Source organism: Pristiophorus japonicus, chromosome 13 (assembly GCF_044704955.1).
Source record: "Pristiophorus japonicus isolate sPriJap1 chromosome 13, sPriJap1.hap1, whole genome shotgun sequence".
NCBI lineage: Eukaryota > Metazoa > Chordata > Chondrichthyes > Pristiophoridae > Pristiophorus > Pristiophorus japonicus.
Window position 1 is genome coordinate 48,228,843 of NC_091989.1, and position 24,978 is coordinate 48,253,820.

General features: G+C 41.4%; 1 protein-coding gene across 3 annotated transcripts in view; it reads left to right on the top strand.

Annotated features, from left to right (window-relative positions):
* The window catches only part of ferry3 (FERRY endosomal RAB5 effector complex subunit 3), a 76,447-nt gene that overhangs the window by 13,707 nt on the left and 37,762 nt on the right, over window positions 1-24,978 (top strand). For all 3 annotated transcript variants that reach the window (XM_070897420.1, XM_070897421.1, XM_070897419.1), the window contains 8 exons: window positions 670-851; window positions 3,158-3,257; window positions 3,773-3,894; window positions 4,669-4,766; window positions 4,889-5,086; window positions 13,679-13,807; window positions 14,408-14,473; window positions 19,933-20,135. In XM_070897420.1, coding sequence (XP_070753521.1) covers window positions 670-851; window positions 3,158-3,257; window positions 3,773-3,894; window positions 4,669-4,766; window positions 4,889-5,086; window positions 13,679-13,807; window positions 14,408-14,473; window positions 19,933-20,135 — 1,098 coding nt within the window. The remainder of the gene's footprint in view (window positions 1-669; window positions 852-3,157; window positions 3,258-3,772; window positions 3,895-4,668; window positions 4,767-4,888; window positions 5,087-13,678; window positions 13,808-14,407; window positions 14,474-19,932; window positions 20,136-24,978) is intronic.

Consider the following 24,978-nt stretch of genomic DNA (forward strand, 5'->3'; position numbering starts at 1 on the left):
GTATGACTAATGCAGTTTTGTCTTCTGGATTTAGCGATACTCAGTTTTTTAGTGACTAGTTGACATAACGAGTATTTATCGAAGCAGCAATACAAGGTTGCTCCACCGTAATTTATACAGTTTCGTGGCATTGGAAATTATGGGTAATGGGTTTGAATGCAGCTCGTGACGGACTGTTTTACTTTTTTTGATATTTTTTCGTGTTTTTTAAGCTTATTAGGGTGTTTCATTGTCAATGCCTTTTTTACTTAAATGAGCATTTTTTTTCCCCCCTTTTGGAAGCAGAAGAATTGACAGCAGCAGTGACAGACTGGCTCATGATACCAGGTCACATAGTATGACGTTTGTTAAATCACACTGTTACTGAGACCAAATACACTGTTTTTCTTTAAAAGCAGGGACATATGGGTACAGAGGAAATGTCTTGAAAGGAATTTCCCATACTTTACAGCTACAGAATTCTGGTCCTTGTATGTTTTACTGAATTTCCCTGCATTTAGCTCTTAATATTTTTCTACTTATTAAGCCTCTGTCCTGTGTCAAGTACCAAGTGACAGGTTGGGTTGCAACATATTTCATTCTATGGCTGCGATGCATTGTTTAAAATACAGAGCAAGTTATAACAAGACATCAGGCGACAATTAGCTAATTGTGTTTATTATTTTCTAGACCACATTAGAACATGCTAGGCCTGAAGAGCCTAGTTGGGATGAAGATTTTGCAGATGTTTATCATGATTTGATTCATTCCCCAGCCTCTGAGGCTTTACTCAACTTGGAACATAACTACTTTGTCAGAGTCTCAGAACTTATTAGTGAAAGAGATATGGAACTGAAGAAGCTGCAGGAAAGGTTTGTAGTTATTTTGCATACAGGTAAAAGTATTTGCAGAGAACCAGTTTTCTCCATCCAGCACCAAGAGGGAACGCCGCTCTTAATCCTAGAAACTAACCGAATAATGTTAAAACCAAGATGAATGAGGCAGCGATTTAATAACCATGGAATTTCAGACTAGAACTAATTGCTGTTGGATAGGAAGTATGACCATTGGTATCAAGTTCTTTTTGGAAAATATTTTGATTACTTAAATATGGAATGCTGATAAAATTTGGAGCAATTGACTGGAAGGAGTTAGTAAGTCCAAAAGCATAGAGTCATTACGGCACAGAAGGAGGCCATTCGGCCCATCGAGTCCATGGATGGACCTGATGGGCCAGTATGAGGGAACTAAATTGATGGCAGTCGACAGTCATTAATCTAGGGCGGGAGATCTCAACCGTTTTGCTTCTGAGGCTTCCGCCCCCCCCCCCCCCCCTCCCCATGTTATAAAAATTCAATGGACCCCCTGGTGGAGGGGGTAGAAAAGGGTGGGGGGGCGGAAGAAAGGGGGTGTGTGCGAGGCAAGGGTGGGGGTTCATCTCACATGGTTGCCATTAACAACCATCAAAGCTCACTAGGCCTCGGCCCTTCAACACAAACAGGGATAACTTTTCACCCACTTTATGGCGTTTGGATGCCCTCACTTTCAGGCCCCGAGCCTCACTCACTCTCCGACGGATCTTCAATGCACTTGAATGTGATCTCGAACCGAAAAGGATTGAAAATTGGCAACGGGTTGTCCAGCACCACCAGGTTGTTCACTTCCACCTTCGCCATGGCTCCTATGGGGTCGTTTTGAATTTTATTTCCCTCAGACCCACGCGCTCTAATTTAAAACAGGCTCCGGGCCAGCTTGGCAGAGTGTGACAAGCCTTCACGTTTTTGCTTTCCTGCAGAAGCTCCAGTCCATCCTCCTCTACCTGCCGCTCTCTATTGATTCTCAGAGCGGCCACAGGCAGTGCGCAACTCTACCACTACCGAAGGCCCAGGGAGCTGAGGCTCGGCCGTTGATCTCCCCGCAGCTCACCATCTGCAGGCGGTGGCAGTGAGGTGGGTCCACCCAAAGCCACCTGCTAAAACTAGTCATTCTTCCTTGGTGCGGATCCTTTAAAATCTTCTTGTGGACCTCTAGTTGAGAACCCTTAGACTCTAGGGTACGAAGGCAGAATATTATCTGAATGGCAGCAAATTAGGAAAAGGGGAGGTGCAACGAGAGCTGGGTGTCATGGTACATCAGTCATTGAAAGTAGGCATGCAGGTACAGCAGGCGGTGAAGAAGGCAAATGGTATGTTGGCCTTCATAGCTAGGGGATTTGAGTATAGGAGCAGGGAGGTCTTACTGCAGTTGTACAGGGCCTTGGTGAGGCCTCACCTGGAATATTGTGTTCAGTTTTGGTCTCCTAATCTGAGGAAGGACATTCTTGCTATTGAGGGAGTGCAGCGAAGGTTTACCAGACTGATTCCCGGATGGCAGGACTGACATGAGGAGAGACTGGATTGACTGGGCCTGTATTCACTGGAGTTTAGAAGGATGAGAGAGGATCTCATAGAAACATATAAAATTCTGACGGGACTGGACAGGTTAGATGCAGGAATAATGTTCCTGATGTTGGGGAGTTCCAGAACCAGGGGCCATGGTCTAAGGATAAGGGGTAAGCCATTTAGGACTGAGATGAGGAGAAACTTCTTCACTCAGAAAGTTGTTAACCTGTGGAATTCCCTACCGCAGAGAATTATTGATGCCAGTTCATTGGATATATTCAAGAGGGAGTTAGATATGGCCCTTACGGCTAAAGGGAGCAAGGGGTATGGAGAGAAAGCAGGAAAGGGGTACTGAGGTGAATGATCAGCCATGATCTTATTGAATGGTGGTGCAGGCTCGAAGGGCCAAATGGCCTACTCCTGCACCTATTTTCTATCTTTCTATCTCTATATAATAGCTAGCTCTGTACTACTGGCAGACTTGGGGATACTATCTCCAATCCAGTTCTTGTGATGTACAGCATCCATACTCACAAAAATATTCAACTCCTTCTTCAAATTAATATTGTGACTGAATTTAACATGTAACATTTCAGGGTTCTTTTGTTGGTCATCTTCAATGAGAATTGAATTTGAGTGTGTTACATTTGATGCATACTCGTGCTGAATTCTTGTTTAATCCGTATTTTTATGTGTGATATTACAATTACAATAGCTTTCGCTATTTTAGAAAGGTTAGTATTTAATTCCTATTCCACAGAAAAGCATACACTTAAATTGAATTTCTTTCTTAACAGGCAGTCTGTGGAGATGGACAAAGTGATGCAAGAACTAGGGACAACCCTTACAGATCAAGATGTAAATTTAGTTGCTGCTCAGCATTTTGAATCCCAACAGGTAATGTAACTGTGGCTTCACAGAGAAAGTGTAAAATTTAATCCTGTAACTTTTTAATCCAAAGAAATGCTCTCAGCTGCCTTAGTTCCTTCAGTATTGGGCCAAGAGAATTAAAATATAAAATGAAACTTTCCTTTACCTAAAATAACACTATTTATGCTTTTTCTGTGGGGAAGAGTGCACTTGTACAAAAGATTTTACAAATATGTCTGGAAAAATGGGTGATGCTCCACTAAACCCCCACCCACTCCCACTTAAAGAGGAGCAAAAATTAAAATTTTTATCTCTGGTGTTGATTGCAGTTTGAAGTACTGCTCTGTATAAGCATTTCTACAGACTGAACATGACACTATACTAGCTGAGTATCTTTGCAAACCAATTAAAATATACAAAGATGTCTGTTCTTGTTAAGACCATTGCCTTCAAACCAAAAACAACTGGTAAGAAAACTGGTAAACTCCAAAGGCTGTTGTGTTACTTTAATTCTGTAATGTGGCTAAAATTTCTGTGATCAGGTGTTGGAAAACAAATGGGCCAGTGAGCTGAAACAACTAATGGCTATTCAGAAACAAGAGTACCAAGAGTGGGTAATAAAACTACATCAGGACATGCAAAATCCTAACAACAGTACAGTCAGGTAGGGTATTTATGAATTTGTTTTCGGGTCGGTGATGTTTATATTGTTATCATAAAGTAAGCATTTTAAAATGCCCCTGCCTAGTCAGAGCCAGAATGTACTTGTTAATTACTTGTTCTTGGGCATTAAGGCAGCATGCTGCATCAGTACCTCAGCCAAAAGTCTCTCTTTCATGCATTTTGTACTTTTTTCTTTTTGAATAATTTTTTTGTCTCTTAACTGCTTGTCGGTTGTCATTTTTCAATGAGCAAATTAAACATTTTTAAGGCTAAAAAGTTTAACATCTGCAACTTGCTCTCTGATTCCTCCCTCTGTAGTAATAATTGAAATGGCACCACAGATGCGCACTGATGAAATTTAATGCCCCAGCCTGTGATTAGCTACAGTTCTGTAAGAATGCAAAGGTTTATTGATCTCCAAGTATGTGTATAACACACATGTTGATTCCTACAACAAAATAGGTAGTGCACGTGCAAACTACACTTGAATTGCATATATTTTGAAAATAGTGGCTTTAGTTCCCAGTAACCTATACCATAGTCGTGTAATTACATTTACCAATACTTTTGGTACGGTGTCTGAATAATTCAGTCATATGTAAGTGAAGAAAACAGGACTATTTTTCATTTTTCAACCAATCAAAAATGTATGGACTGTCGCATAATTTAAACTTGACATATAGGTAGAAAAAAATAGCTCTGCAGTAATTCAATTTGGTTTTATATGCAGTAATATTTTTTCAAATAATTTTGTGTTTTTCCTGCTTTTATGAAGTGAGGAAATCAAAGTAAAACAAAATCAATCCACTGTAGCAAATGAACGAATGTTTGAAGAACGATCTCTGTTGGAGGAAAGTTTTACTATACATTTAGGTAGGAAATTATTTTCCAGTTTATGTAGTCCAAGCTTTGGGGGTATTTTGACATTGAAACTTATTTATTTATCTATTTATCCTGGCAGCTAAAATATCTGTATTTTCTTACACTGTTTACAGGAGCCCAGTTGAAAACTATGCACAACTTACGGCTAGTGAGAGCTAATGTCCTTGATTTTTGTAAACACAAACGCAATCAACGAAGTGGTGTTAAACTTCAAAGACTACAGACAGCACTGTCACTGTACTCCACCTCTCTATGTGGACTTGTCTTACTTGTCGATAACCGTATCAATTCCTACAGTGGCATCAAACGAGGTACAACAAAGCAGTTTTAAAACTTCATGTTTCTTATTGCAAACAATTGGCAAGAATACTTGAAAAGTTTACTTGTTCTTGGTACAGGTATAGCTAACACACACACAAACATAGGTTGTATATGAATTAATGCATATATAAACACAACTTGGGACGTATATTGGGTGCCTGAGCTATCTGTGACCAGGATAGGTTTTCCAAAAAAGTGACCTTGGTAGCTGCTAAGAGCATAGAAGCAACAGATTTCAGAGAGTCAATTGCATGCCTCTGTGGCCCCAAGAGATTTCCCTTTCATAAAACCATGTTGACTTGGACCGTTCTAGAATCTAGGGCATTCTGGAATGGTCACAACCAGTGCATTCACTATCTCTGTAGCCACCTCTTTTAGAACCCTAGGACGTAGGCCATTAGGCCCAGGGGATTTGTCAGCTTTTAGCACATTGGTTTCTCAAGTACTTTTTCTCTACTGATATTAATTACTTTAAATTCTTCACTCTTATTAGCTCCTTGGTTCCCCACTATTTTTCATATGCTTTTTGTGTCATCTATTGTAACGAAAGCTACAAAATATTTGTTTAAAGTCTTTGCCATTTGTATTTTCCCCATTATCATTTCACCTGTCTCGCCCTCTAAGGGGCCAACGTTTACTTTTGCTACTCTCTTCCTTTTTACATACTTGTAGAAGCTCTTACAATCTGTTTTTATATGTTTTGCTAGTTTACTCTCATTCTATTTTCTCCTTTGCTGATTTCTAAAACTCTCCCAATCCTCAGGCTTACTACTATTCATAACATTATAAGCCTCTTTTAATCTAATACTATCCTTCTTTAGTTAGCCATGGATGAATCACTTTTCCCGTGGAGTTTTATTTCTCAATGGAATGCGTATTCATTGAATATTTTGGAATATTTCTTTAAATGTTTGCCACTGCTTATCTACCATCCTACCTTTTAATCTAATTTCTCAATGAACCTTAGCTAACTCGCCCCTAATACCTATGTAATTGTCTTTATTTAAGTTTAAGACTCTCGTTTCCAACTGAAGTATTTCACTCTCAAACTCAATGTGAAATGATATCATATTATGATCACTCTTCCCCAGAGGATCCTTTACTATAAGATTACTAATTAACCCAGTCTCATTACACAGTACAATATCTAAAATAGCCTGTTCCCTGGTTGGTTGCATGATGTATTGTTCTCGGAAACTGTCTCAAATGCATTCCATGAACTTGTCCTCCAGGCTATCTTTGCCAATTTGATTTGCCCAGTCTATATGAAACATACATAGAAAATAGATGCAGGAGTAGGCCATTCGGCCCTTCGAGCCTGCACCTATTAAAGTCTAAAGTCCCTCATTATTATTGTATTACCTTTGCTACAAGCTCCTATTATTTGTTTACTGATACTCTGTCCAACATTATAGCTACTGTTTGGGGGCCTATAAACTAGTCCCACAGTGTTTTCTGCCCATTGTTATTTTTTATCTCCACTTCTACTGATTCTACTTCCTGATCTTCCGAGTCAAGGTCTTTTCTCTCTACTGTCCTTATATCATCCTTTATTATTTGGGCTCCCCTCGGCTTTTCAACAAACAATATGGGCTGGAAATTCCCCAAACTTGCGCCTGTTTTTTTGGCGATATTTCAACGATGAACCGGGAAATTCTCTGAAGTCTTGCGCCAGCGGTTTTTAAATACCACTGGGGAATAGACCGCCAGCGTGCATAACTTGAAAAAATGCTTTTGCCTAAAATTTGGCAGAAAATTCACGGTTTGCACCACAAATCATCATGCAACACCGATTTTTACCACTGGACGCATTTTATCCTGAATGTTAGGCATCGGAGTCATAGCGGAGTTATTTTGGCGGAAAAATATCGCCATGAACAAAAATGGAATTTCTAGCCCAATGGGTCTAGAGAAGCTGTATATGGCAACAGCAGAATCTTTACCAGCACCAGATGTCTGAAAAAATGGGAGTTACAGGTGCAGCGTCCCGAATCCGGAACCCTCGGGACCGAGGCCATTCCGGATTTTGCGTTTTGCCAGATTTTTAAACGTCTTTCTAATGTCACGACTCCGGAAACACCCGAGCCCAGGTTTGGGCAGCGGCGGCAAGGCCTGAAGTCGGGCAACGGTGAGGGGTGGTGCGGCGAGGCCCGAGGCCGGGCGACGGTGAGGGGTGGTGCGGCGAGGCCCGAGGTCGGGCGACGGTGAGGGGTGGTGCGGCGAGGCCCGAGGTCGGGCAGCGGTGGCACCTTGAGGTCGGCAGGGTCCGGATTCCGGAACATTTTACGGATTCCGGATGACCCTGCCACCAATCAGTCCGGATTCTGGAACATTCCGTATTCTTGAACTCCGGACTTTGGACGCTGCACCTGTCGTAGTTATAACCTGAAATTATTGAACTCTATGTTGAGTCTGGAAGGTTGTAAAGTGTCTTATCGAAAGATGAGGTGCTGTTCCTTGCGCTTCTGTTGAGCTTCATTGGAACAGTGTAGGAAGCTAATGACAGAGTGGGGTGGAGAATAAAATTGCAAGCGACCGGAAGCTCAGTGTAATACTTGCAGACTGAATGGAGGTATTCAGCAAAACGATCACTCAATTTGTGTTTGGTCTCTCCAATGTTAAGGAGATCACATCGTGAGCAGCAAATACAATATAATAAATTGAAAGAAGTACAAGTCAATCGCTGTGTCACTTGGAAGGCGTGTCTGTGGTCCTGGACGGTGAGAAGGGAGGAGGTGAAAGGACAGGTGCTGCACCTCCTGTGCCTGCATGGAAAGGTGTCATGGGAAGGGGAGCGAGTGTTGGAGGTGATGGAAGAGTGGACCAGGATGTTGCAGAGGGAACGGTTCCTTCAGAATGCTGAAAGGATGGGGAAAGATGTGTTTAGTGGTGACAGAGGAAATGTATTAGCATGGATAGAGAATTGGCTGGCGAACAGAAAGCAGAGAGTCGGGATAAATGGGTCCTTTTCGGGTTGGAAATCGGTGGTTAGTGGTGTGCCACAGGGATCGGTGTTGGGACCACAACTGTTTACAATATACATAGATGCCCTGGAAGAGGGGACAGAGTGTAGTGTAGTGTAACAAAATTTGCAGATGACACAAAGATTAGTGGGAAAGCGGGTTGTGTAGAGGACACAGAAAGGCTGCAAAGAGATTTAGATAGGTTAAGCGAATGGGTTAAGGTTTGGCAGATGAAATACAATGTCGGAAAGTGTGAGGTCATCCACCTTGGGGGGAAAAAACAGTAAAAGGGAATATTATTTGAATGGGGAGAAATTACAACATGCTGCGGTGCAGAGGGACCTGGGGGTCCTTGTGCATGAATCCCAAAAAGTTAGTTTGCAGGTGCAGCAGGTAATCAGGAAGTCAAATGGAATGTTGGCCTTCATTGTGAGAGGGATGGAGTACAAAAGCAGGGAGGTCCTGCTGCAACTGTATAGGGTACTGGTGAGGCCGCACTTGGAGTACTGTGTGCAGTTTTGGTCACCTTACTTAAGGAAGGATATACTAGCTTTGGAGGGGATACAGAGACGATTCACAAGGCTGATTCCGGAGATGAGGGGGTTACCTTATGATGATAGATTGAGTAGACTGGGTCTTTACTCGTTGGAGTTCAGAAGCATGAGGGGTGATCTTATAGAAACATTTAAAATAATGAAGGGGATAGACAAGATAGAGGCAGAGAGGTTGTTTCCACTGGTCGGGGAGACTCGAACTAGGGGGCACAGCCTCAAAATACGGGGGAGCCAATTTAAAACTAAGTTGAGAAGGAATTTCTTCTCCCAGAGGGTTGTGAATCTGTGGAATTCTCTGCCGAAGGAAGCAGTTGAGGCTAGCTCATTGAATGTATTCAAGTCACAGATAGATAGATTTTTAACCAATAAGGGAATTAAGGGTTATGGGGAGCAGGCGGGTAAGTGGAGCTGAGTCCACGGCCAGATCAGCCATGATCTTGTTGAATGGCGGAGCAGGCTCGAGGTGCTAGATGGCCTACTCCTGTTCCTAATTCTTATGTTCTTATGTTCATTGCACTGGATGTGCCAGAAATGTCGGAGAATGATCCATTGAATTTGGAAGGTGAGGACAAGGAGAACCCTATCATGGTTCGGGGAAGGAGTGAGGGCAGAATTGTGGGATACAAGATGGACACAGTCGAGGGTCATGTCAACCATGGTGAAGAGCAATCCTCGTTTGAGGAAAAAGTAAGACTAATATGGAAGGTGGCATCATGAGAACAGATGCGATGGAAACGGTGAAACTGGGAGAATTTAATAGAGTCCTTACAGGAAGCAAGGTGGGAGTTGGTGTAATCAAGGTGACTGGTTGGATTAATCCCCAGCAACCTTTTTATAATGCATCCTTCTCCCATAGAATAGAAAGAGATGGTGGAATATTTTTCTTTTCACAAACAGCAGAATAATGTATACTGACAAATGTTTCTACCTAGGTATATAAACACACTAGTTATGATTCCATAGAGGTTTGTAGCACAGAAGGAGGCAATTCAGCCCATTATGTATTTATTTTAACAATCAAAAATTAATCTCTCAACCTTACTCTCCCCATTCAGTAAATGCAATAGACAAAATTATGTGTTACTGGATCAATATATTCAGTAACTGAAAGAACAGATGCATGAATTGTCCATTACTTTAGAATTGTTTACCACAATGGTTCTCAAACTTTATTGGACCAGCACCAAGGAAACAAATCTGTATTTTGGAAAAAAAGTTCAAATAAGGCTGAGTTATTGAGATTGGTTAACGTAAACAAGCAGAAATAAAATGAGCTTTAGACATGCAACCTTTTATTACGTACTTGGACATAAAATATTTTTAATGTTGGAGTCTTAAGTGTGCAGCTGATTATTTTAATAAGTAAAATGTTCATTTTTTTTTCTGTAATCCTCTGTTCAACTTCTCCCATCACAAGAAAATGTAGAATCTTAAATTGGGCACGGTTAAACCCTCATTCTCGGTTACATTGGACACAAAATACGCTTATGTTCTTTTATTTTTAACATTGAGACCAATTAAATTCCTCAGTGATAAGTTCCTGGCTACCTCATCCAATCAACCCGAAACATTTACCTTCCGTAACCTTCAGTCAAACATTGGCATCTACTTCACGGGATGAGGACAGTCAATAAAACACAACATACAAACAAAATAAATTTTGCAAAGATACTTTATTTATCTCTGTAATTTCTGAAGTTTAAAGGAACATTGAGTTGCTGATTATTTCTTCATAGATATTCTACTTTTGCTGCACCCCACCTGTACAACCTCCTCATCAGTGGCACCTTTTCTAATAGTGACATCTATGTTTGTAAAATTACAACCTTACCAGTAGCAATTCTATCTCTCAGATTGATCAAAATATTGGTCCGGAATTTGTGGTTGTAATGACAATGAAACTGTCTGCGTTTGTCACCATTACTGTGTAAAACTGACACCAACTTTTGTCATCCGCGCATGCGCAGTTAAACGCGGAAATCTGGAAGTTGCTGTCAGTGATACTCCACAGAGTGCGCTGTTGCAGTCTTTGCAGATTAAGTCAATTAAAAATGACTGCTTGACGTGAACTTCAACTTTTGAATCACTATTCGCGCTGTAAAAGCCCGCGAAAAATTAAAACCTTGTTGAATGAGGTGCAACTGAGTTTTAACAATGTACTGAGTCATCATCACAGTTGAACAACCTCTCTGGCCCTGAAAAGCTAATTTTATATTGTGGAGTGTCATTTCCTCCAATCCGTGATTAAAAAATCCATAGATTTATAAAATAAAAATTAATTTTTTGAAGTTTGTTTGATATTTCAACTTCTACCTTAATCCCAATCTTTATTTTGTTTTCTGTAAAGTTATTAAAAAGTGAATGATAAAACTTGCTTTTTACTTCCTGGCTTGCCGTTTGTGAGAATTCTTCAATGTGATTGGCTGCTCAGCCTGCTTGATGACATCACTTTTGTTGTCAGATGGAAAGTCACGTCGGAATAGGGGAAATCAATGCCACAAAGCCCGCTAAAGCTTTTTGGGCAGCTTTCATCAAGGTCAGCAGCAAGCAGAAAACTATAGACCAATTAGTCTAACATCTGTGGTTGGGAAAATGTTGGAGTCCATTATTAAAAAAGCAGTAGCAGAACATTTGGAAAAGCAATATTCGGTCAGGCAGAGTCAGCATGGATTTATGAAGAGGAAGTCATGTTTGACACATCTGCTGGAATTTTTTGAAGATGTAACGAACAGGATGGATAAAGGGGAACCAGTGGATGTGGTATATTTGGACTCCCACAAGGCATTTGACAAGGTGCCACATAAAAGGTTACTGCACAAGATAAAAGTTCAAGGGGTTTGGAGGTAATATATTAGCATGGATAGAGGATTGGCTAACTAACAGAGAACAGAGAGTCGGGATAAATGGTTCATTCTCTGGTTGGCAATCAGTAACTAGTGGGGTGCCGCAGGGATCAGTGCTGGGACCCCAATTATTTACAATCTATATTAACGACTTTGAAGAAGGGACTGAGTGTAACATAGCCAAGTTTGTTGATGATACAAAGATGGGAGGAAAAGCAATGTGTGAGGAGGACACAACAAATCTGCAAAAGGACATAGACAGGCTAAGTGAGTGGGCAAAAATTTGGCAGATGGAGTCTAATGTTGCAAAGTGTGAGGTCATGCACTTTGGCAGAATAAATCAAAGAGCAAGTTATTATTTAAATGGAGAAAGATTTCAAAGTGCCGCAGTACAGCGGGACCTGGGGGTACTTATGCATAAAACACAAAAGGATAGTATGCAGGTACAGCAAGTGATCAGGAAGGCCAATGGTATCTTGGCCTTTATTGCAAAGGGAATGGAGTATAAAAGCAGGGAAGTCTTGCTACAACTATATAAGGTATTGGTGAGGCCATGCCTGGAATACTGCGTGCAGTTTTGGTTTCCATATTTACGAAAGAATATACTTGCTTTGGAGGCAGTTCAGAGAAGGTTCACTAGGTTGATTCCGGGAATGAGGGGTTGACTTATGAGGAAAGGTTGAATAGGTTGGGCCTCTACTAATTGGAATTCAGAAGAATGAGAGGCGATCTTATCGAAACGTATAAGATTATGAGGGGATGTGACAAAGTGGATGCAGAGATGGTGTTTCCACTGATAGGGGAGACTAGAACTAGAGGGCATGATCTTAGAATAAGGGGCCGCCCATTAAAAACTGAGATGAGGAGAAATTTCTTCTCTCAGAGGGTTGTGAATCTGTGGAATTCGCTGCCTCAGAGAGCTGTGGAAGCTGGGACTTTGAATAAATTTAAGATAGAAATAGACAGTTTCTTAAACGATAAAGGGATAAGGTGGTGCACTCATAATGAAGGTGGAAACTGAATACTGTGTACAATGAGCAAGTGTGACCTTAGCTCCTTTAATAAGATTCCAGAGTGCAGGTACCTCATGGGTGGCCTGCTTATATATGCTGGGATCCCTTGGGACTCCAACAGGGTGGTCCCGCTGGTGGTTAGGTGTCATGCAGGTTACAATAGGTTAAATACATAACATAAGGGATTATGGGGAGCGGGCAGGGAAGTGGAGCTGAGTCCATGATCTTATTGAATGGCAGAAAAGGCTCGAGGTGCCATATGGCCTACTCCTGCTATTTCTTATGTTATGTAAGTGCTGTCACTTCGCTGCTGACTACAAAATCTGTGCCACTGAATAATACCAAAAAGATCTTGTTATATTTGACATGAGTTTGATAGATCCAAATCATGGAACCAAAAGTTGTTTTTATTAATTGCAGTTCCATAGGTACTGGATTCCCTCTGGTACCTCATTCAAGTGATTATTTTCATTGTGCGAGGCTCAATATTTAACTATGGGGAGCATCATAGTTAAATCCAGTTTTGCACCCTCTTGACATCCACATCTGAACACTTCCAACAGGAAGGGCTAAATAGCAAACATGAGTTTTTATCCCTCCTTAAATCGAGGCACTTAAGCCAATTGTAACACTCTTGCTGATTATCCAGCTGAGTTAAGGTAATGTAGCATAGACCAGAAATTGAACCTGGCACGTGCAAGTTTGTATGCGTTGGTTACTCACTGAGCCACCAAGGGAGCCAGGGCTAGAGGTTTAACTGGTACTAAAATGTTTTGAGATGTACTAGCTAGTTTCTGGGATTAAGTTCCTTGCTCTTCAGCTGATGATGTCTTATCTGAGAAAACATGAAAAATATTTGCCTGGACTAATGCCACATCTGTGATACAAATTGGAAAAAATGTAACTGCCGTTACCAAGACAAATTTCGGTTGCCAGATGCTATTTTCAACATGACACAGCTGTGCGACTTCCCTTGCTTTGCATTGAGTCTCTACAGTTGCGCATATTGCAGAATTGTGTTGTGCAATTATGCTCACACATAACCAATAGTAGTATCTTGTTAATATAAATGAGAAAGATACTATTCCCTACAACACCCATTTTGTAAATGTTAGTGCTGATCTCAGAAAATAAACTATTTTGTCAACTTATAAATGCAAGTTGTTGTTGTCGTCTTATTGATTTATTGTTCCCTTTTACTATATGCAGATTTTGCAACAGTTTGCCAGGAGTGCACAGATTTCCATTTTCCCAGAGTAGAACAGCAGCTTCAGATTGTCCAGCAAGTTGTTCTTTATGCCAGTGCTCAGCGTAACAAGAAGATAAAGGAAAGAGCTGGTAAATTACAAAGTACACACTACAGTTGTATACTTTTATTTATTGTGTTTCTACTTCATGTCTGGTCTGTTTCTCAAATGAATGAAGTTACAGGCTGCACACCTTGTACTCTGGAAGTTGACATATCACAACCCCTATGACAGGAAGCCATCTTTAAGTCTTGGCTTTTCATTAGGAAAAAATAATTATCTGTAATTATTGCTGACTTTCAATATGTTTTGCCTCATAATGAAAAAGCAGGGACCATTGTAAATACTATTTTCGTTTTATGGATGTTTCAAAGCATTTTTCCCGCCCAACATTTCACCAGTAATTGGTTTGCTTAGAGGATTCCTTGCCACTGCTATTTTGTTGATGTTGGTGCTGACCTGTCTAAGATCAAAGTACAGCGTAATTTATAGCAGCCGCTAATTTTGTTTTATGTTAAATAGTGCAATTTGTTTATTTTAAGTTACAATTGCAATTTATTGATTTGTAGAACTTGTACAGCAATTGCTTTGAAACACTGGATGATCTGTTACATATAGAAAAGTAAATGTAAAAGCAGCACGTTTCAGTGGTTATAAAATAATTAACGCCAGGATCTATTTTCTGCATAAGAGCTACCAAACGGAAATGAAGATAAGTCAAAGATTGGAGAAAGAAATCCATCAAATATTTTACCAGGTAAACGGAACTGCAAATTGCAAATGCATTGTAAGTTAGTATATTAATCTTGCACTTTGATTTTAACTCCCCAAGCCTGATGGGAATGGGGCAGATAGGGGCAGTTAAAATCGTGGCAGCATCCTTACCTCGGCATTTGCGTGCACTCTCATCAGCCATGATTTTGGGAGGCCTGTGAGACCATGTTCGTATCTAGAGCTGTTGTGACAGCTTAAATAACCAATTAACCAAGATCATTTACTCAAATATACAATTGTCACAAGACAGTTAGGAAAAGCTACACAACCAATCTAAAACCAACACAACATTTTTCAAAAGCAAAATGCTGGAAATCTGAAATAAAAACAGAAAATGCTGTAAATACCCAGCAGGTCAGGCAGCACTGTGGCGAGAGTAAAGTTGATGATCTTTCAGCAGAGCTGGAAAAAGTTAGAGATGTAACAGATTTGAAGCAAGTGCAGGGGATGGGGAGGACAGAGCAAAAAGTATGGTCTGTGATAGGGTGGAAGGCAGTGATTAAATGAGAAAAGTTATGATAGTACAAAGCAAAAGGAGATGGTAATAGGACAAGTAAAGAAATAAAAGGTGAGTCTAGAAGAGGTATAAATAGGAATAGCAGAATCATCAACAGCTGCCATGTGAAAAAATAGGGATAGAGGTCATGGTCTGAAATTGTTGAACTCGCTGTTGAGTCCAGAAAGCTGTAAAATGCCTAAAGGAAAGATGAGGTGCAGTTCCTCAAGCTTACGTCGAGCTTCGTGTGAACAGTGTAAGAGGCCGAAAACAGAGAGGTCAGAGTGGGAGTGGAGCGGAGAATTAAAGTGACAAGCAACCGGAAGCTCGGCGTCACGCTTACGGACTGAACGGAGGTGTTCTGCAAAGTGGTCACCCAATCTGCGTTTGGTCTTATCGACGTAGAGGAGACTGCATCGTGAACAGCGAATACAGTATACTAAATTGCTGTTTCACCTGGGAGGAGTGTTTGGGGCCCTGGACAGTGGGAAGGGCAGGTGATGCATCTTCTGCGCTTGCACGGGAAGGTACCGTGGGAAGAGGAGTGCGTGTTGGGCATAATTGAGGAGTGGACCAGGGTGTCGCTGAGGGAGTGGTCTCTTCGGAATGCTGAAAGGGGGGGGGGGGGAGGAGCAAATGTGTTTGGTGGTGGGATCACACTAAAGGTGGAAATGGTGGAGGATGATCTGTTGAATGTGGAGGCTGGTGGGGTGGAAGGTGAGGACAAGGGGAACTCTATCATGGTTCTAGGAGGGAGGGGAAGGGGTAAGAGCAGAAGTGCGGGAAATGGACCGGACACGGTCGAGGGCCATGTCAACCCCGGTAGAATGGAATCCTCAGTTGAGGAAAAAGGAAGACCTATCGGAAGCACTAGTATGGAAGGTGGCATCGTCAGAGCAGATGTGATGGAGACGGAGAAAATGGGGAAATGGAATAGAATCCTTACAGGAAGCGGGGTGGAAGGAATTATAGTCCAGGTAGCTGTGGGAGTCAGTGGGTTTATAGTGGATATTTGTCAATAGCCTATACCCAGAAATGGAGACAGAGAAGTCGAGGAAGGGAAGAGAATAGTTGGAAATGGACCATGTGAAGGTGAGGGAAGGGTGGAAATTGGAAGTAAAGTGAATGAAATGTTCTAGTTCAAGGTGAGAGCAGGAAACCGCACCAACGTCATCAGTGTACTGGAAAAAGAGGTGAGGGAGGGGACCTGAGTAGGCCTGGAACAAAGAATGTTCCACATATCCCATGAAAAGACGGACATAGCTAGGACTCATGCAGGTTGCCATAGCAACATCTTTAATTTGGAGGAAGTGAGTGGAGTCAAAGGAGAAGTTGTTCATTGTGAGAACAAGTTCAGCCAGGCGGAAAGGGTTAGTGGTGGGTGGGACTGGTTGGGCCTCTGTTCAAGGAAGCAGCGGACCGCCCTTGGGACATCCTGGTGGGGATGGAGGTTTAGAGGGATTTGACGTACATAGTGAAAAGAAGACGGTTGGGGCCAGGAAACTGTTAAAGTGGCAGAGGACGTTCGAAGAGTCGTGGATCTAAGTGGGAAGAGACTGGACAAGGGGAGAAAAAATAGAGCTGATATAGGAAGAAATCCGTTCCATGGGGCAAGAACAGGCTGAAACGATAGGTCTACCGGGGCAGTCCTGTTTGTAGATCTTGGGAAGTACTGTGCGGAGTTAGGGAATTATGAGGTTGGCAGCCATGGAGGGAAGATCTCCAGAGGAGAGAGGTCACTGACGGTCTTGGAAACGATGGTTGGTTTTTAGTAGTGGGGTCATGGTCCAGTGGGAGGTCGGAGGAGGTGTCAGAGAGTTGGCATTCAGCCTCTGCAAGATAGAGGTCAGTTTGCCAAACAACAACAGTGCCACCCTTGTCAGCAAGTTTAATGACAATGCTGGAGTTGGATCTGAGAGAATAGAGTGCTACAAGTTCAGAAGGAGGTAGGTTGGAGTGAGTGAGGGGAGCAGAGAAATTGAGACGGCCGATGTCGCACCGGCAGTTTGCAATGAAAAGATTTAAAGAGGGTAAGAGTCCAAAGGGAGGGGTCCAGGTAGATGAGAATTCTGAAAATGGGGGAAAAGGTCAGCTGTGTGCGGGCTAAGACTCCAGGCCAAAGAAGTGGGCGCGGAGATAAAGTTGACGGAAAAAAAGCTCAGCGCCGTGCCGAGCTTGAAATTCATTGAGGTGGGGGCGTAAAGGGATGAAGCTCAGGCCTTTGCTGAGGACTGATCGTTCAGGGTCAGAGAGCGGAAGGTCAGAGGAGATACTGAAAAAATAGCAGGGGGTGAGATTGGAAGAAGGGATGGGGTCAGAGGAAAGTGATGGGGAAGAAGGTTCCGGAAGGGCATTAATGAACATCTTGATTTTTCTGACAGAGCTGAATATATGCTCATATAAATAACATTTATAATGTTTTGAGTTTCTTGTAAATGCACACTAACATCAGATATTTGGATGTAAAATGTTTCTCTTCAGGTGCCTGCTAATCTTTCAGGAACTTGGGACTCTGTTTTTGGTCTTGCTTGCACCTCGTTTTTGTGTTGGGCTTTATTTCCCTTAAACTTGGGCCCGGCCTTTCCCTTCTGGGACCTGGGTTCAAACATACAGGCAACTCTCGATTATCCGTACACGGATCTAACGGAGAATCCGCTGCAACGACACTTTTAAAAACTGTGATAGTGTCCCGTGTACAGCTGCACCGAGATGGACATTTCACTGTTTTTCTAATCTCAGCAGCGGAAAACAAGCTGATCCCAACTGCAACAGAAAGCAATGCAAGGCTCCTGTCCAAACTACTCATTTTTGGTCTTTAACGCACTCTTACACACGACCATTAAACCCACCCCACACACAGTCCTGCGCTGACCACTTTCTGCACCGTCCGCTGTTTGCATGAAAGCGCTGACATCAGTGAGTAACTGGGTGCAATGAATTATTTATTGAATGTTCCCACTCCAGAGAGTTTAAAAATATCCAACACAATAGGGTTCACCGTGTCCTTGCCTGTGTTTTTACCTTTCTCTCCGCGTCAAATTTGGGACCCAAACATTCTCGGCAAGTACGTGCACTCGCCCTAGCGGCAAAATCGTTTACCCGGAATAGCCCGATCCCCGAGGGATAATCGAGAGTTGCCTGTAGTTGCCAACTGCGCACTTTGAGTGAACCATCAGTGATTCTGACCTATGTTCACACACTACTTGCACAGCGTTGGAAATATTCACAAATTTCAGGACTGTCAAAATCTCCTCTCGATACTTTTCCAGCGATCACTTCTGCGTATGCACTGGATTTTGCACAGTAGAGGCAATATGTTACAGTGCGACTTTGGCCAGACCCAGACCTGATGTTAATCCTTGTATGTGTTTGAGGAGGTGAAAAACACAGATTAAAGGCAGGAATTTAATCACTGGATTTTGAAGTCAAAGTGAATGTCCAACAGCTGAAAGCAATGAACTTTCCCCAGCAGTTATTAAAGCCTACAGCAAATGAAAAAGCAAAGATCAAGCTATGAGCATCAAAATAGAAACACATTGTTCATGGGGCGTAAGCTACTTATTTAGCTTATAATTTTATTTGCAGCTTCATTCTTGTAGAACGTATCTGGTTGTGATTACAAAAACACCAAGATTTATTTTGCAATGTAATGGTTCTCGGATTGGTAACCTAAAAAACTATAAAGAAAAAGTCAATTCTTCAATAGTGATCGAGCTTAACAATAATGTTGAGTGTATCAAATAAACCTTTTGGGAAGATTATATTATATTTGTTGGAAAAATACTATGGGGTATTTTTGAGTAAGTCACAGCCAGGAGTGTGCGATTACTTAGCCCACAAAATGCTCCATAACTTAACAATGCCACTCCATCAGGGGGCTGGAAAAGGCCTCCCTCTAATTTAGTACACACAGGCATGTGTGTTATTATGAAATACACATTTGGCAAAATATATTTTAATTGTTTTGTTACAGGTAAACAGTTAAACGCACTGGTGATTTCTGGCTAATATATTTTGTAGATTTTGGGATTTTAAATGATTACTGTAATAAGCCGCACAAATTTGTCATTTAAGGTAATATCAACATTTTGCTTAAACAACTGATATTTTTCAATACTGTATGTGTCTCTTGCACTGAGGTGTAATCAATCCCTCTTTTATCTTTGGCTACAGAACACACACAGGCTGTTAGCACAATATAAAAAGGTTGAAATTTCAGAAAAGTAGGAAGTAAACATAAGAACACAGCGATGCCTGTGAATCATTGAAGTTTTATTCATTACACTCTGACCGACAAGATTACACGTGGCTCATCCTGATCCAGCAGCAGCTTGTTTAGTGGCTTCAGTTAAAAAATATATATTTAATGGTTAGGGATTATACATGTTTAAAGTATGATTTGTTCGAGTGATTTGTGCATATGTGCCATTGGACCCAATTCTGGCCATTTATGAATATGGCAAACTTGCATTATTAATGTATTTCTTTTATTAAACACAAGTTTTTCATTTTTATTTTAGCCCCAACATTTTCTACTTTGCAAATTTCCTGATGGTTTTTTAAAATTAATTACTATGAAGTGTTTGCAATATGGAGTTGGAATGATCACACACGAGCTCTCCATGCCAACCTTGACAAATGACTTTTGTGCTTTCCATTAATTAAGAAATGTGGTGGTTTTCTTCACGCTTGGGTGGAGCAGTTATTTATTGATACTCCATAATTACATTGTCCATTACATGGCATAATGCTTCTTATCGTGTAACACATGGTATAATGCTCCTTTTTTTAAAAACCGATTTCTAATATTGGCCCCATCCTTAGTATTTTTCCCAAACTCTACAACTATTTCTGTAAGTGTGTTTTTATGATTGCGAAGATTATAATTAAAAAAAAATTATAAATGGATGATTTTAATATGCAAGGTTTTTATTTACTTCCTACAGGAGAATTTTACACAACAAGGCATTCTAACCTTTCTGAAGTTCATGTTGTCTTTCACCTGTGTGTGGATGATAATGTGAGATCCAGCAATATTACTGCCCGTGATCCAGCAATTATGGGCCTGCGGAACATTCTGAAAGTCTGTTGCACTCATGATATTACTACAATAACTATCCCACTCTTACTGGTGCACGATATGTCTGAGGTAAGCAGCAAAATATTCAGACAAAACAAAGATGCATCTTAGTGGTAAAAATGTCAGCTTAAAAATTATGGATGTAAAAAAAATCTAGTCTCTACACATTTGCAAGTACAATATAGTTACTTTATGATGAGCTAAGTTTATGTTAAGTCACTTGAGCCTTAAGTAGTCATTATTAAAATAACTAAAAACGATATTAGAAATAAAATGCAAATAGATATAACGAGATAAATTAAAGTGAAAAGCTCTCATCCAAGTTTGCGAAATAAATTTAAGTGATTACAGCGAGGCTCGTGTCTATCTTCCTTCCTCAATACTACTTCAATGTAGGGATCATGTTGGTGTGTGCTGCACAGCCACAGTCAGTGCAGCTCCTTATTTATTGACAAGAGACATGCTTAATGAAGCAGAACAAATCTTTCAGTTGACTTCATCTCTTCCTGAGATGATGTGTTCAATTGCTACAACATGACCAAGAACTGGTTAAAAATATAGTTTTGGGCCATCTGAGTCCAGGTTCACAGCATAGGAGTTCACTTATCCACCAACCACATCTCCGCACGCGAGCACATTTCATTGTGATTAGTATATTAATTCACATTAAGCACAAATAACGATTTATATGTACTTGCATATTTATGTATATGTATATTTCATTCATTATGCTTGAACTAAAGACAATTGATAATTATAACGGCATAAACTGTGGAAATTAATAGGAAATAATTCCGTATCCTTAGCAAATGCCATAGTTTCTAGACCACGTTAAAATATATTGGATGATGGAAAGCTGAATGTCAACAGGACATGATGAGATCCAACAACAATGTTGCACAATGCCAAAAAGTCCCTTAATCTTTTTATTACTTACAAAAAATGTGATTGCATTCAGTTTCCTGCTTTTGTGTTGCCTCACTTCCCAAACATACAACAGTGACCTTCTGTGAATCCCTAACTTTTGCTAAATTGATGTGCTGAATAACTGACATCAAGCAGACCTGCTTCATCATTCAGTAGAAGTTTTTTTTTAAGAAGCAATCTAGTATAACTTCCTGTTTATATGTAGGAAAAAAAGTAACAAAATGGCTTGGCATCATGACAGTTATAGTGTGCAATATTTGTTAGATATATTTACATTATAGTCCAGTACCAGGAAAGCACTTGTGAACATGCTAATCCTGCCATAGTATAATATAAGAGCATAAGAAATAGGAGTAGGCCACTTGGTCCCTCGAGCCTGCTCCGCCATTTAATAAGATCATGGCTGATCTGATCATGGACTCAGCTCCACTTTCCTGCCTACTCCCCATAACCCTTTAATCCCTTATCGCTCAAAAATCTGTCTATCTCCACTTTAAATATATTCAATGACCCAGCCTCCACAGCTCTCTGGGGCAGAGAATTCCATAGATTTACAACTGTCTGAGAGAAGAAATTCCTCCTCATCTCAGTTTTAAATGGGCGGCCCCTTATTCTGAGACTATGTCCCCTAGTTTTAATTTCTCCTGTGAGTGGAACTATCCTCTCGGCAATCCACCATGTCGAGCCCCCTCATTATCTCATATGTTTCGATAAGATCACCTCTCATTGTTCTGAACTCCAATGAGTATAGGCCCAACTTACTCAACCTATCTTCATAAGTCAACCCCCTCATCTCCGGAATCAACCTAGTGAACCTTCTCTGAACAGCCTCCAAATATATCCTTCCTTAAATACGGAGACCAAAACTGTACGCAGTACTCCAGGTGTGGCCTCACCAATACCCTGTACGGTTGTAGCAGGACTTCGCTGCTTTTATATATCCTCCTTTGCAATAAAGGCCAACATTCCATTTGCCTTCCTGATTACTTGCTTATACCTGCATACTCACTTTTTGTGTTTCATGCACAAGGATGCCCAGGTCCCTCTGTACTGCAGCACTTTGCAATTTTTCTCCATTTAAATTATAATTTGCTTTTCTATATTTTCTGTCAATGTATAACCTCATATTTTCCCACATCTGCCAAATTTTTACCCACTCACTTAGCCTGTCTATATCACTTTGCAGCTTTTTTGTGACCTCCTCACAATTTGCTTTTCCACCCATCTTTGTATCATCAGTAAACTTGGCTTCATTACACTCGGTCCCTTTATCGAAGTCATTAATATAGATTGTAAATAGTTGAGGCCCCAGCACCGATCCCTGCGGCACCCCACTAGTTACTGTTTGCCAATGGAAAATGATCCATTTATCCCGACTCTCTGTTTTCTGTTAGTCAGCCAATCCTCTATCCATGCTAATATATTACTCCCAACCCCGTGAACTTTTATCTTGTGCAGTAACCTTTTATGTGGCACCTTATCGAATGCCTTCTGTATATCCAAATATACCACATCAACTGGTTCTCCCTTATCCACCCTGCTCATTACATCCTCAGATAACTCCAGCAAGTTTGTCAAACATGATTTCCCTTTCATAAAAGCATGCTGACTCTGCTTGATTTAATTATGCTTTTCCAAATGTTCTGCTGCTGCTTCCTTAATGGACTCCAGCATTTTCCCAACGACAGATGTTAGGCTAACTGTTCTATAGTTTCCTGCATTTTGTCTGCCTCCTTTTTTAAATAGGGGCATTACATTTGCGGTTTTCCAATCTGCTGGGACCACCCCAGAATCCAGGGAATTTTGGTAGATTACAACCAATGCATCCACTATCTCTGCAGCCACTTCTTTTTAAGACCCTAGGACGTAAGCCATCAGGTCCCAGGGAACTTGTCCACCTTTAGGCCCATTATTTTACCGAGTACTACTTCTTTAGTGATAGTGATTGCATTAAGTTCCTCCCTCCCTCATCCATATTCTCTTGCCTAGATTACACCACCTGTTGCTTCCTCCCTCTGCTCATGCATAAGTTAAACACCGTGCATGATACCATATAATGCTGAATCAGGGGGCCTAATCCCTACCTCACGAAACTTCCAGTCTCTGTTCTGCTGATGTGGCCAGGTACCAATCAGGACAGGGTGACATAAAATCAGTGAAAGATTGTGCACTCCGCCACTGTCATGCAGCTTTTGGCAGCTGGCTCAAAGACATTGAAAGAGACCTCCTGTCAAGCAGTTCAACTTGTCATTGTAAGTTTCGAGGTTACTAAGAAAGACATTTCTCAATCTCTGGGTGGGGAGGGCAGAAATACCAATTTAATTTTATTTTGTAGAATTGTTAATAGCTGCTGCTGAATTTAATGTTTTAATCTGTGCTCTGGTCCATGTCACACATCACTCAAACTTTACTCACCTGTTGCGTCCTAACCATTCTATTAAATTATAGCCTCATAACTTATTGTCAACTCTCTCTTTATTTGTACTAACGATTTTCTCATCCTTCTACACCTGTGTCCTCTGGACTCCGCTCCCTGCCCGGAACCGGAAGTGGGGCCCCGAACCAAATGTGACGCCGCGCAATTGGCCATGTTGATCATGACCATTGCCCGATTGAGCCGCAAGCTGCTGAGCAAGCCACCGAGTCCTGAGCCCCCTGCTGAGCCGCCGAGAGCTGAGCCCTGAGCCCCCCCGCTGAGCCGCAAGCCACCGAGACCTGAACCTGAGGGACTGCGTTTGTTTGTAGTGTGATTTTTGCTTGTTTTGCTTTGCCCGAGCCGCTGAACCTCCGACCATGTTTGGAGAGTTTTTCACAATGCAACTTGATTGTCTTTTATTATCAATACATTTCATTACATTTTTTACATTATTTCGGTGTCATTTGGGTCAGTGGCTATTGCCAGCACTTGCGCTGGGGTAAGGGTCTTCGGCTGGGGGAGCGATGCACTTGCGCTGGGGGAGGGATGCACTTGCGCTGGGGTAAGGGTCTTTGGCTGGGGGAGGGATGCACTTGCACTGGGGTAAGGGTCTTCGGCTGGGGGAGGAATGCACTTGCGCTGGGGTAAGGGTCTTCGCCTGGGGGAGGAGTGCACTTGCGCTGGGGTAAGGGTCTTCGGCTGGGGGAGGGATGCACTTGCGCTGCAGTAAGGGTCTTCGGCTGGGGGAGGGATGCACTTGCGCTGGGGTAAGGGTCTTCGGCTGGGGGAGGGATGCACTTGCGCTGGGTAAGGGACTTCGGCTGGAACTTCGGAGGCTTTTGCTGGCTTGTTCGAGGTCTTGTCCTCTGGCTTCGGAAGTCAAAATGGATCAAATAACAATTTTCAAAGTGAGAACCTGGGCTGGGCGGTTCCATTTAAACATTCCAGAGAAACTTCAGGGTGTGGCTTATCCTCCAAGGAGACCAATCAGCAATAGGTCATGTGATAATGGCGAGGCAATCAGACATGGTAGCCATTTTATTAGTACAAATAGTGTTCCTCTTTATATTCTATACATAATCAAGTAGGTCAATGGAAGAATTATATTTGTCATAGACTCGATTTTAACATTTTGAATAAAATTAAAATGCAGCTACAAAGTTTTTTAAGAAACTGAAATTTCATTGCAACTAATTTAACTTAAAATCACAGGAAAAATATTGTTGTCAATTGTTGCAGTTTAACAGCATTGAATTAAAATTAAAAATAACTTCCTTCAGAGATGAAAATACTCAAATTGATATCACAGACAATCATTTCACTCATGCAGCACAAACTTATATGTTTTCAGTCACCTGGCTCTTACTTTGATTCAGATTCAGATTTTTACCTGAACTGTCATAATGTCAAGTAATTTCCAGAGCTACCAGGGCTATGAACAGTGTTGTGCAAACCAAAAATATAACCACTTGATAAATTGCTGAGAAATTGATAAAATACAAATTATTCTAGCAGCTTGAGCCATTGAGGAGATATGGCGGGGTGTTAGCAATCTTAATGTTTTAACTG